This window comes from Crinia signifera, chromosome 12 (assembly GCF_055691185.1).
Source record: "Crinia signifera chromosome 12, ASM5569118v1, whole genome shotgun sequence".
NCBI lineage: Eukaryota > Metazoa > Chordata > Amphibia > Anura > Myobatrachidae > Crinia > Crinia signifera.
Window position 1 is genome coordinate 69,911,201 of NC_139228.1, and position 12,056 is coordinate 69,923,256.

At 45.7% G+C, this 12,056-nt stretch overlaps 1 protein-coding gene across 1 annotated transcript in view; it reads right to left on the reverse strand.

Annotated features, from left to right (window-relative positions):
• SOS2 (SOS Ras/Rho guanine nucleotide exchange factor 2) overlaps nucleotides 1-12,056 on the reverse strand; it is a 55,804-nt gene that overhangs the window by 6,626 nt on the left and 37,122 nt on the right. Inside the window, exons 13-21 of the mRNA XM_083167160.1 lie at nucleotides 9,434-9,537; nucleotides 9,136-9,358; nucleotides 7,400-7,519; nucleotides 6,902-7,064; nucleotides 3,790-3,907; nucleotides 2,882-3,054; nucleotides 2,327-2,443; nucleotides 1,968-2,223; nucleotides 599-640 (exon numbers count right to left, since the gene is read on the reverse strand). Of these exons, the coding sequence (XP_083023286.1) occupies nucleotides 599-640; nucleotides 1,968-2,223; nucleotides 2,327-2,443; nucleotides 2,882-3,054; nucleotides 3,790-3,907; nucleotides 6,902-7,064; nucleotides 7,400-7,519; nucleotides 9,136-9,358; nucleotides 9,434-9,537 (1,316 nt within the window). The remainder of the gene's footprint in view (nucleotides 1-598; nucleotides 641-1,967; nucleotides 2,224-2,326; nucleotides 2,444-2,881; nucleotides 3,055-3,789; nucleotides 3,908-6,901; nucleotides 7,065-7,399; nucleotides 7,520-9,135; nucleotides 9,359-9,433; nucleotides 9,538-12,056) is intronic.

Below are 12,056 nucleotides of genomic sequence, written 5' to 3' on the forward strand. Positions count from 1 at the left end.
CGAGGGGACGAGGATACCTGTGAAGCCCGCGAAGGGACGCGTTTACCTGTGAAGGTATCCGCGTGCGCTCGCCACGCTTCAGGCTCGGTGGCGAGCTGTGCTCGCCACACTATTCTATTCCCAACTCCACGCCGACGTGGATAGTGGGGGTATGAAAAGGTCGTAGGACGCGTACCGCCGCCCCTCGCGGGCTCGCCACGCTTCGGGTTGACGTTGATCGTGGGGTGGCGTTAACAATTGTGGGGGCCATTTCACACTTCAGGGTGCCTATTTGGCCTCTGTGGGCCATTTAACATTGTTTCCTATGGAAAAATCGGGTCAATTGAGGCATTGAACAGTAAAATCGGGTCAATTGAGAAATTTAACATTGTTCCCTATGGGAAATCGCGGGCATCGCGTCGCACCCGATTTTTAGTGCATTTAATGGCCGCGATGCCCGCGATTTTTTTACCTGCGATGCCCACGATCAAAATCGTGGGCGCCGTGCTAGGTAAAGAGTACCCAACATACTCATCTTTATTACAAAAATTCTGTGTAATTCCAGGACTGTTTTAATGAAAGAAAACAATATAATAAATCAAAAAATCAATATACTTACTGGAATTTGGCAGAAATACCGGGGCAAAGATGCTGTTGCTACCTATAAAGACACAATGTTAAGAGATAATTATTATTTCTCCAAAGCTTCTCATCCTTTCACTAGAACTCAAGTGTTTACCAAACAATGGACAACAGTTCTGTACCGGTTTCCGTGAACATGTGAGGAGATGTACCAACCAATGAGAGAGATAAAGTGGAGGAGATGCCCAAAGCAACCAATAAGCTTCAGTCATTTCAAAGACTGTGCTCACTATATCCATCATGAATGCAGCTGCGAGGCTAATCTTCCGAGCCAGACGCTCATCGTCTGCAAAGCTACTCTGTCAGTCACTTCATTGGTTACCTGTATTCTACCGTATTCAATACAAAATTCTTTTACAATTCTTTACAAAAAGCCATAAACCAAACTACACCAACATATATATCTTCTTGTATCTCAAAATATCATCCAACCCGACCTCTACCCTCCTCACCAGATCTGCGTCTCTCATCCATACTCATTACTCGCTCCCATTCCCAACGGCAGGACTTTCTTCGGGCGGCACCCACTCCGTGAAATGCCCTCCCAAGAACAATAAGACTCTCCTACAGTCTCCAAACCTATAAGCGTTCCCTAAAAACTCATTTCTTCAGGCAAGCTTATCAAATTCCAGAATTGCAGTGGAATCAATGCAATAAAGAATCTATCCTTATGTATCAATGCCTATTTCCCTATAGATTGTAAGCTTGCGAGCAGGGCCCTCCTACCTTTTGACTGTCTGTAAATACCCTGTTTGTTGTATCACTGTCTCCTTTGTAAAGCGCAATGGAATATGCTGCGCTATATAAGAAACTGTTCAGAAATAAATAATAATAAATGACGAAAGCTGATTGATTACCTCGGGCAACTTCTTCACTTCATCTTGCTCCAAACTTTTATACATCTCCCCCCAAGAAAACAGCAGGATTATGGGAAAAAGACTGAAGCTAAAGGTGCCCATACACTGCCTGCGACGTCTCGTCTGCCGCCGGACGTCTTCCGGCGGCAGGGACACATGCGATCCGTTGTGATGGATCGCATGAGTCACTGCTTAGCGCCCGTCCCAGAACAGGTGGTCAGACGGCCAGCCGGTCCGACCACCTAGTCGGGTCCGATGCGCACGGGACCGCGCATCGGACCCGACTACATGTCAGGGAGAGGCGATTTGGTCCGATTTAACGGGCCGATTGGTCGCAATCGGCCGAAATCGAACCAAATCGCCTTGATGTATGCCCAGCTTAAGGCGCATCACAGCAAGCACAGCTGGAAGCAGCTTTGGGCAGTGATTTAAAGGTGCGACGGTGCCTTTTAAAAAATAGCTTTAGAGTCAAAAGCAGCAGATACTCACTGTAAGATGTGCTGAGGTCAAAAAACACGCTGAGCTCAGATGAGGCAGACACGGGAGGCGTACAGGGAGTGTTCGGCGACACAGGTGGAGAGGTTGTAGACTCGTGTTCAGATTCTGTGATCCTGCTAAAACTGATCTTATACGGTTCTCTCTCCAGAGGGGTGGGATGTCCACGTAGCGTGCCGGATGAGGAGAGGTGCCTCCCGCTATTGGGTCTTATACCTGGAGACTTCAGTGGGTACGTGGTCTTCCGTGGCTGCAACAAATTAAAGACGTATGATATTAGATCCTCTTTGCTGACCATGCACTCATTTGGATTTGGCATTCATAATGGCCATTGGCGAATGAGAAATACGCACAAATCTGGGAGGCTGTTTGCAACCCCGTGGTTCAATCTCTTGCGATTTGTTGAACAAATAGTCTGTGAAATCTTTCTCAGCAGTGTTTCCCATGGGGTTCAGATTCTCAAAGAACCGCTGCAAGTAAAGACAAAGATTATTATTATCCTCAGATACACTTCAAGCCCATAAAAATAAAATCAGATGGGTATTTTGTTTTTTGAGGGGGTCACATGATATTGTGAGCAGACACACTTTGGAACAACCCCTTGAGCTCTAACTGCACTGAATATCCCCCCTCCCCCATATCACTTCCTATGCCTATAGTGGTTTGCTCTTTAAACAATTACAGCTGATTGAGTGCAGGTTTAAGAAAACAAAAAAAAAAGTTTGATAAGTTGCTATTGGTTACTGCTCATAAATAACACAGATAGTTTAAGAAAAAAATCTTGATTCAAAGTACACCACTACCTAGGTACATTTTCTCTCATAACATAATTGATATATATTGTACACAGGATAAATGCCAGAAATGGACTGGTTGCTATAGGTTACCGCATCATTGTGCGCCTGTACCTGGATATCCGTTTCTGTCCGTAAACAATAAGGCTGGTTTTGGTACTGCTGAATCTCCCCTGTTATTTCAGCCACTTTTCGCCTTTTGCTGAAATTGATTAATTCCTTCCCATGTCTCTTCAGAAAGTCTGGATTCCCTTCTTCTGTTTTCAGTATATTCGTTAAATATATTCCTAAAATACAGACAAGTATGCTGTATAGGTAAATATCTGACAGAAAGGCCTCCAGAAACTTGTCGATGTAACCGCTCTCAGCGGTGCAATGACCTGGCAGTACATTCACGCACCCCATCAAAGGGCTGATTCCACCCACTGCCAAGCTCCTCAGTAACCTTGAGGCTGCGGGTGGATCAGATAATGAAGAGGTCACAAATGGGCATGTGGCAAAAGATCACAGATGAGGGGATGTGGAGGGAGGGGGGGCACACGATGACGACACCTGGGAGGAGGGCCTCCGATTGGGGGGCACAACATGGTGAGAGGTCTCTGATGAGGGGAAATGAATAGGGAGGCCTCCGATGGGGTGGGACATGGAGAGAGGTCTCTGGTTTGGGGGGGGGGGGAGGGGGTATGGAAGGCGCGTGTAGCGAAGCTTCCAAAGGGGAGGGGGTGGTGGAGGTCGTGGAGAGAGGATTTCAATTGGGGGGGGGGGGGGAACGATGACGTGAAGAGTAGTCTCCTATGGCGGCAAATGTCTCGGGTGATGGGGACCGTGGAGGGAGGTCTCTGACGGGGGCAAAAGGCGAGAGGTCACCAATGACTATAGACCGCACTATTACTCCCTAACTAGTTGGCCAAAACTGAACTATTGTAACAAACTTGCTGAACATAAGATGTAAAGTGTCAGCAATATGATCATTAACTTTGAGTTAATTAATGACAGCTTATGAAGGGTTCAAAATAACATACCGAAAAAAGGCACACAAGGTGGGTTGATAGACTTGAGTTTTGCCAAGTATTTCTTGAAGTGGTCCTGACTGAGCTCAACCGCTTCATCCAGGATCTTCTTCTTCCTTTCCTGTAATGCCTGTGGGAAGATCGGTGCAACAAGTTTTGTACGGGCCAGCTGGGAGCAACGTGCGGTCAGTGGCATGGCATCAGCAATCATACGACGCCAGCCGCCTCTTCTGGTTACGGCCATAATATGACTGGATTTCTACATTTTGAAATAATGTTTCCTGTTACCTTTGCCTAGCTGTTATTTTATTGCAGTTTTCATTGTAGTACAGATATTATCGGAGAGAGTTGGGACCACGGGCACTAGGTAAATACGTGGGACTTTGTGGTGCCATTTTAAAAACTACTTAAATTTATACCATTTAAAACATTATTTTATCTTTAAGCAGCTGCAGGTTCATACAAGACTATTTCATGAGGAATACCACCCATAACTTAGTTTGATTCAACCTACAGTGTCCCCCCCCCCCCCCAAATGCTACTGTAGATCATTAGCACAGTACTACACCTCATTCAAAATTAATGGGGGAGGGGCGTACACCTGCCCGCCTCCCTTAAGTGGCCAATCTTAGATGCCGCAGGAGTCACTGCTGAACCACTGCAGCCTTCAGGGAAACCCTCGGCATTGGATGCTCATTGCACCGTTACCCTTTAGGATGTAGTAATCACTTTATTTAAAGGTTTCATTTAATATGATAAATATATATTTTTGCCCCTTTAAAGTGAATACAATATTAGCTCTAGCAACACATCTATCTTCAGAAAACCATTCATGGTTAATAGAGCGAATTCCACCTGCTCAGCCCAACTCAAGGCTTCTGGTTTAAATGCAAAATATGAGCCTCCCTACTGTCTTGTTCCATCACTCTCTCCCCGTCTTCCGAAGAGCAGAACCAGAGGACTGGTCACTCTTTCATAAAGTGCAGCTTCCACAGTGCTGATCCATGATACAATGCAGCTTTCATTCTCAGGAATAGGTCCTTTGTGTTCCCAAGCTGGGCAATTGATGGGACTATGCTGCCCATTGCCATATATGCATGTGGGTCTCATACTTTACAGCAGGGGTCTTCAACCCATGGCCCGCGGGCCACGAGTGGCCCGCGGAGCTGATCTCAGTGGCCCCCTGCCCGCCATGCACAGGATTTTTTTTTCAAGTAAAAGAAAATACTGCCGAGGGAGGCAGCGTAATGGAGTCCCCCCGGGTGCCGCCTACCCGATTTTCATTGGCTGCAGGCAGGGCAGAGGAGTGTATTCAGTGTGGCTGAGGGAGGAGGAGGCACGTCTGGTGGGAGCTGGGACCCGGCGAAGCTGCGGGAGGAGGCAACGCAGCTGGCGGGAGCAGGGGACCTGGCGCAGGAACTGCAGGAGGAGGAGGCACAGCTGGCGGAGGGGACCCGGCGAAACTGCAGGAGGAGGCATGGATGGTGGAAGCAGGTGACCCGGCAAAGCTGCAGGTTGAGGAGGTACAGCAGGCGGGAGCAGGGGACCTGGCAAAGCTGCAGGCATTACTGGGGGCATTGTGTGTGGGGCATTACTGGGGGCATTGTGTGTGAGGGGCACTGCTGGGGCATTGTGTGTGAGGGGCACTTCTGGGGCATTGTGTGAGGGGCACTTCTGGGGCATTGTGTGGGGGCACTGCTGGGGCATTGGGTGAGGGGCACTGCTGGGGCATCATATGTATAAGCAGGAGTACTGCTGGCATTATGGTCTGTGGCATAATGGGCATTAGTGCAATGGGCATAATTTTGTGTGGATTAATGTGTAATGGGCATCACGTGTGCGGCATAATGTGTGATGGACATTACGGTGTATGACATAAAGTACAACAGGTATTACGGTGTGTGGCATAATGTCTAATGGACACTATGGTGTGATGCACAATGTGTAATGGGCATTACGGATAAACAGTGTATATTGATTTAAGTAGCCTTTCATTGTTTGGGTTTGATCTGTGAGGCACACTAGTTCACTGTGTGGGCCTTCATGTTTATATGTCACTGTGCAGCCTTCAGTCAACTTAAGCGTGTCAGGACAAAGACCATTCCTACGGTAACCAATGTCTGGTCATGCAGGTTGCAAAAGAGGTGTCAGGTAATTGTTTTCCTGCTAGTTCATACTCTTTATAATTAGACCACGCCCCTTATAATAAGGCCACACCCCTCTTTGGGAGCGTGGCTACGGCGCATGCAATTTATTCAATATCAAATTATATATGGGGGGGGGGGGGCACATATATTTTACTGTTTGCACTGGAACCCAAATTGGCTGCTGATGACTATTGGGGTATGTGTGTGTGGGGGGGTTATGTGCTGAGTATGGGTGGCTGTGCCAATTATCTATGAAGGACTGTGCTGACGTTATAGGGGAGCTGTGATTCTATGGGGCTGTCCCAAATACTGCAGTAGAGTTTAGTGGCCCTCGGGCTTCACTGGATTTTTTTAGGTGGCCCACACTGTCTTAAAGGTTGAAGACCCCTGCTTTACAGTAACCTCTCCAATCACTTCCTAGTACTCCAGTTATACAATACTCTACACAATCTATATTTTCAATGCAGAAGTAGTGCTGTCCAAACCGGTCCTCAAAATCTGCCAACAGGTTTTCCAGACCACCCAGCTGGTGCACAGGTGTAGTCATTACTAACAGTCACATTTCCCAGACCACACAGCTGGTGCACAGGTGCAGTAATTACTAACTGCTACATTCCCCAGATCACCTAGCTGGTGTACAGGTCCAGTCATTACTAACGGTCATGTTTCCCAGACCACCTAGCTGGTGCACAGGTGCAGTCAATACTAATGGTCATGTTTCCCAGACCACCAAGCTGGTGCACAGGTGCAGTCATTACTGTCACATTTCCCAGACCACCAGCTGGTGCACAGGTGCAGTCATTACTAACGGTCATGTTTCCCAGATAACCTAGCTGGTGCACAGGTGCAGTCATTTTCAAACAGGTCTACAGATCCACAGTTGGCCTGGAAAACATGAACTGTTGGTAGATCTCAAGGACCAGTTTAGCTACCAATAATTTAGCTACTCAGCCCTGGAAAATGAAGCAACAACTAACCTCGAAGGTGTGATCCAGCCGATACACTGGAACGGAGTTTACTGCGCTCACAATCTCCAAAACGCCATTGAAATTATTCAAGTCTTGAAAAACCTGGAGGATTTCGATGATCCGACTGAAAACCGCCACCCGCTCCTCGAAGTTCTCAGTTTCCACAAGACACCTGCACTCCGGAAAACAGCAACAAATCAAGAAAGTGAAACTTTCAGCACTTACTGTCCTCACACCACTATGTCACATCCCATTGGGAAAATGTAATCTAATGGTGCACAGAAAGAGATGCTGTAACCCATGACAACCCGACTCCCCATATTTCCATACAGTGTAGGAAATCTAAGTCAACATCTGCTTGGTCACTATGCAATACAGTACTTGTTCCTTCTTCTTAAACTTGGAAACTCATTATCAAATTAGAATGTGACCCCCAACCTCACTATATCGGAGAGCTAGGAGGTTGCACCCAATGACAACAGGCCCCTGCAGACGGGCATAACCTACTTTTCAAACCAGAGCGTGAGGTTGGTGGTATGACGGATCATCTTCAGCAGGTTGGGGGAATGGATTTCTTTGTCTTCTTTTGTCCATACGCTGCCTACAAGCTCTGACGGCTGCACGGCCCTGGAAGGGACAGTAAATATCCATCAGAATAGAATTATAGATCAGTATGCAGCACACACTAAGGGACTATTGCAGAGATTGTATCAAAACAGGTGCAATTTACAGAGCACAGCCAAATATAGTGACCGTATGCATTTATGTGGAGCCGTACACTGGATGCCCATTCTCAACAATTTACTAGTCATCCTCCTCAATGGCAGCTGGTGTTAAAGATATGCCGCCCAACAGGTGAGCGTGTTTGGGTCAGCACGTGCGGCATTTTCCTAAACGTGTCTTTAACCCCTTCCCGACATTTGACGTAAATGTACGTCATGACTTTAAAGTGTCACCGCGTCTAGAGACGCGGTGACAGAGGGACGATGTCTGCTGTCCCTGACAGCAGACATCTTCCCTCATTGCCCAGGGGGGGCAGCGATGCCCCCCCGATCGGCGATCGTTGCAATTGGCTGTTCAAATGTGAACAGCCAATTGCAGCGTTTACTGTGTTATGTATATAATTTTGACTCTGCTGCCCCCTAGTGTCCAAAAAAAATAAAAGAAAGTTGAAATAATGAATGAAACATAAAGTTTACATATGGTCTATGTTAGTTATGAACTATTTTGAGTGGTATGATTATTTGTCTTACAAGCAGAAAATTTAACATTTTGCAAAATGTTCAATTTTTTTTACGACATTTTGGTATTTTTCACAAAAAAAAAAAGACTGTATCGACCAAAATTTACCACTAACTTAAAGTACAATGTGTCACGAGAAAACAATCTCAAAATCACTGGGATAAGTAAAAGCAAAAAAAAATTATCCCCACTTAAGTGATACATGTCAGATTTGAAAAAAAGGCCTCTGTCAGGAAGGCAAAAACAGGCTGCGTCGGTAAGGGGTTAATGTACTCCCCTAAATAAAAAAGTTCCTTCTAGTGTTTGTTCTAGCCCCCTGCAGTTCTAGCACAGGTCTGGTCTGCATATCAGTACAGAAATACACACCACACTGTGCTAGAAGCACCACAGCAAAGCGTGACACTCCAGGCAGGTAAGAGGAACTGCACAGGTTTTTGAAAGATGCAGGATGTTAGAATAACCAATTTGGAAAAGTTTGACGTAAGTTTTTCATGATAAAAAAAAAAAAAAAACCTGACTTGTTCACACGTCTCCCTCTATGCCTACTGGGACGGTGAATATAATAGTGTGCCAAGTGCAGCGAGGTACCGTGCCTAAAGCATGGCGGGCGCAGCATAATACGGTGTCCATGTCAACCTATGTCGACAGATACCAAAAAAGAGAAAAACTCATGTCAAGCTTTATCAATAGTGGTCAACCTGCATTAATTGCCAGTGACTGACTTTTAGCTGCTTGCGCTACAGCCACATCGCGCATGTGCTGCGATACTGCTATGGGTACAGATGCAGCGCGGGCAGGGTCAGTAGCGTGACTCATAGCCTGTGGCTGTTTGGGGGGAGGAGATGGTATGTAGCACAACACAGAGGTGTGTTGCGACCATTTTGTGGGAGTGCTAAGGCCAGTGACACTAGACACTACAGCAGCCATGATTGAAGAGACTTCTTTACTGTGCTTCTTCAATGATCTCACTTTTATTACGCTACAGCAGCCGGGACACCTACCGGTACAGATCAGACTCTATGAGAGTCAGCTGCCGAGCGATCTCAATCGGGTGCAGAGTCATCAGGTCAAACGTGTCATTCTGGCCCGCGCGGCTTATGTGCCACTCAATAGGAGGAGGGGGGCTCTCGAATGTGATATTGTGGCTAATGCCATTCGCCTGAGCTTGTTTCTTCCGTCTGATTATTTTGGCGATGGACTCGACCCATTTCTTCATGGATTTGCCTAGAAGACAGAAGAGAAGAATAAAGCACCATATAATCCAGGGGGTTCTAGTTCATACATTTTATATACGGTTACCTTTTACGCTGGATATAAAGGTTTCTATCCGGTCGAGAAGTTCCGGGTCTCTTTCGAAATCATAGAAATGATGTTCAACCCAGTGTCGAAATACATTTAATACCCTGCGGGAGACGAGGAGATTTATTTCAGTTTACACAATAACAGCAGAACAACGTACAGAGGTGCGGGACGCCGGACAATCTGGGACATTTTTTTAATGCGGCAAAATCGTTTAGAAGGCAAAAATCATACATAAGACACCTGGCACGAATGGGACACCCCAAGGCGTGGGGCATTTTTCTGGTGAAAAGCTCCTCTGCGCTATTTACAAAAACCCATCTGGGTATACTTTTTGAGATGGCTCTTGGGCAAATTCATGCAGGATGTTACTTATACCCTCTTGCACACCGCACCTGGGACCCGGGTTATTGCCAGGTTGGTGATGTGTGGACCCAGGTCGAGGTGCGTTGTGAAAGCATCATAGCTTAAAACACGAGTCGACCAACCCGGGTTTATAAGAAGGGTTAAAAGTGGTTCCCCTTTGTAGAATGGCCGACTTGGGTTTAATGTGAAAGTGCCGGAACTGTATCGGAGCCGGCGTTTACGATGTGAAAGGGGCGTTCGTTTCATATTACTGCCGCACAGGCAACTGTGTGGTTATGGCAATATTGGGTCATATTCCCCATCACGCTCTCTGTAATGTGACAGACTATATAATAGTCTATTACAGTTTGAGAGGTCAATGGCCTGCACCGCAACCCACAGTTCTTCATTTATGTTTTTTTATCCCTTTGAGTGACAACATTTCTGTGAGAGATGCTCAAAATTTCTGCTATGCCGCCGTCGCTCACATGTGTTATTTGCATTCAAATACAAAAGGTGTAAAAAAGATTATATTACCTAAGGTAACATTACAGGTCATTACAATGAATAAAAATGTTGGCTTGGCAAATTTCCCACCTATTCTGGCAAATTAACTCAGCACTCAACGGGTTAATGTTTTACCTACAGTATATGTTGTTTTGACAAACTATTTTCTGTGCAAATTTGTTCTATTTTTGGGGTCGAGCCTATTAACCCTAAGGGTGCGGATAATTCGCCGAGTGCAAATCATCCCGACACTTTACGGCGGGCCGAATTAGTTGAAAAATTCTCCCACCTCCATAGGGGTGCGAGCAAATTTCAGTGAATTCAGCCCTGCGAAGGGTGCGAGTTAGGGTTAATTCGGGTGCCGTTTTCAGAGTGAAAACGGCACCCGAACGGCAACTCCATTAGAGTCCATTAGACTCTCCCCGACCTTGCAAAGCTTTAAACGGGTACTGAAAACTCACCTATTCATCAAAGCGTACCCTTCCACTGCATAAACCAGCTGGTTCTCCGACCTCTTACCTTTTAACATCCTGCTATCTAACCACCACCCACTCGCTTGCACCTCTTGTAATCTGTCTGTCTCCCCTTCCTACTAGATTGTAAACTCCTCCGAGCAGGGCCCTCTTCCATCCTGTTGTCAAAGCCCTCTTCTCTTCACATTTCACTCACAGCTCTCCTATACTCCAACACTCAGTGACCATCTTCATACTCCTCTCCATCATTGGCCTCAAGCCTCTAGTTGTATGTTGATTGTGTCCTCACTACTTATATTTAAGCTGTAATGTGTATTGATCTGTGGCGCTCTTTATTTGTACTGTATTTTTGTTATTTATTCAATGTTATGCCAAGCTTTGTCTCCCTGTATTGTTCCTTTGTACGGCGCTGCGAAACACTTGTGGCGCCTTATAAATAAAATTATAATAATAATAACTCACACCCTTTGGAGTTAATAGGATCAACCCCATAGAGTCTTTTGTTTATATCAACATACCCTGCACTTTTCTTTTTGTATGTATGGTTTCTTAAAATTCAATAAAAATGACTAAAATTCAACTAAAAAAACCATAAAAATAAAGATCGTCTTAATCTGAATGCATTGCGATAAAAATGGCTTGTGAGACCACTGATTAATTTAGTACGCAACACTTGTATATCTCTCTGCCACCGATTCTATATAAGAAGCACCACAGATCTTTAGCATGTAAAAAAAACCAAAGAAACAAAAAAAATTCATGGCCGCGGCAGCGGTACAGAATCGGATTCAGACAGATGTACAAGATGTCAGTAATGCTAGAGTACATATACTCTATTAAAGGTGTACCATTAAAGGTGAATAATGAGGGAAAGGGAACTTAAAACTACATGTACTGTGACCTCACATCATTCCAGGGAGGTCAGTCAATGTGAGCGTCTGTCTAACCATCTTTCTCCCAGCATGCAACTGAAAGGAGGCTGGATAGATTTACATGAAGCTCCTATGGGAAATATTAAGGGCTCTGGGGCAGATGTATAAAGCTTTGGAAGAGATAAAGTGCACAGTGACAGCCAATCAGGTCCTGTCATTTTACCAAACACAAACAGTATCATGGCAGTGAGGAGCTTATCGGTTGGTATTTTGCCGCTCTCCAAGGTTTAGTATACACATCGGAAACACGACAGTTAGGAGCTGACTGGTTTTTATTTTCAATCTCTCTCTAAAAGATCGCTCCCCATTGCTTAGTACATTTGTTCCTGTCACGGATCACAGAGGAGGACACTACCTGTGTGAGAA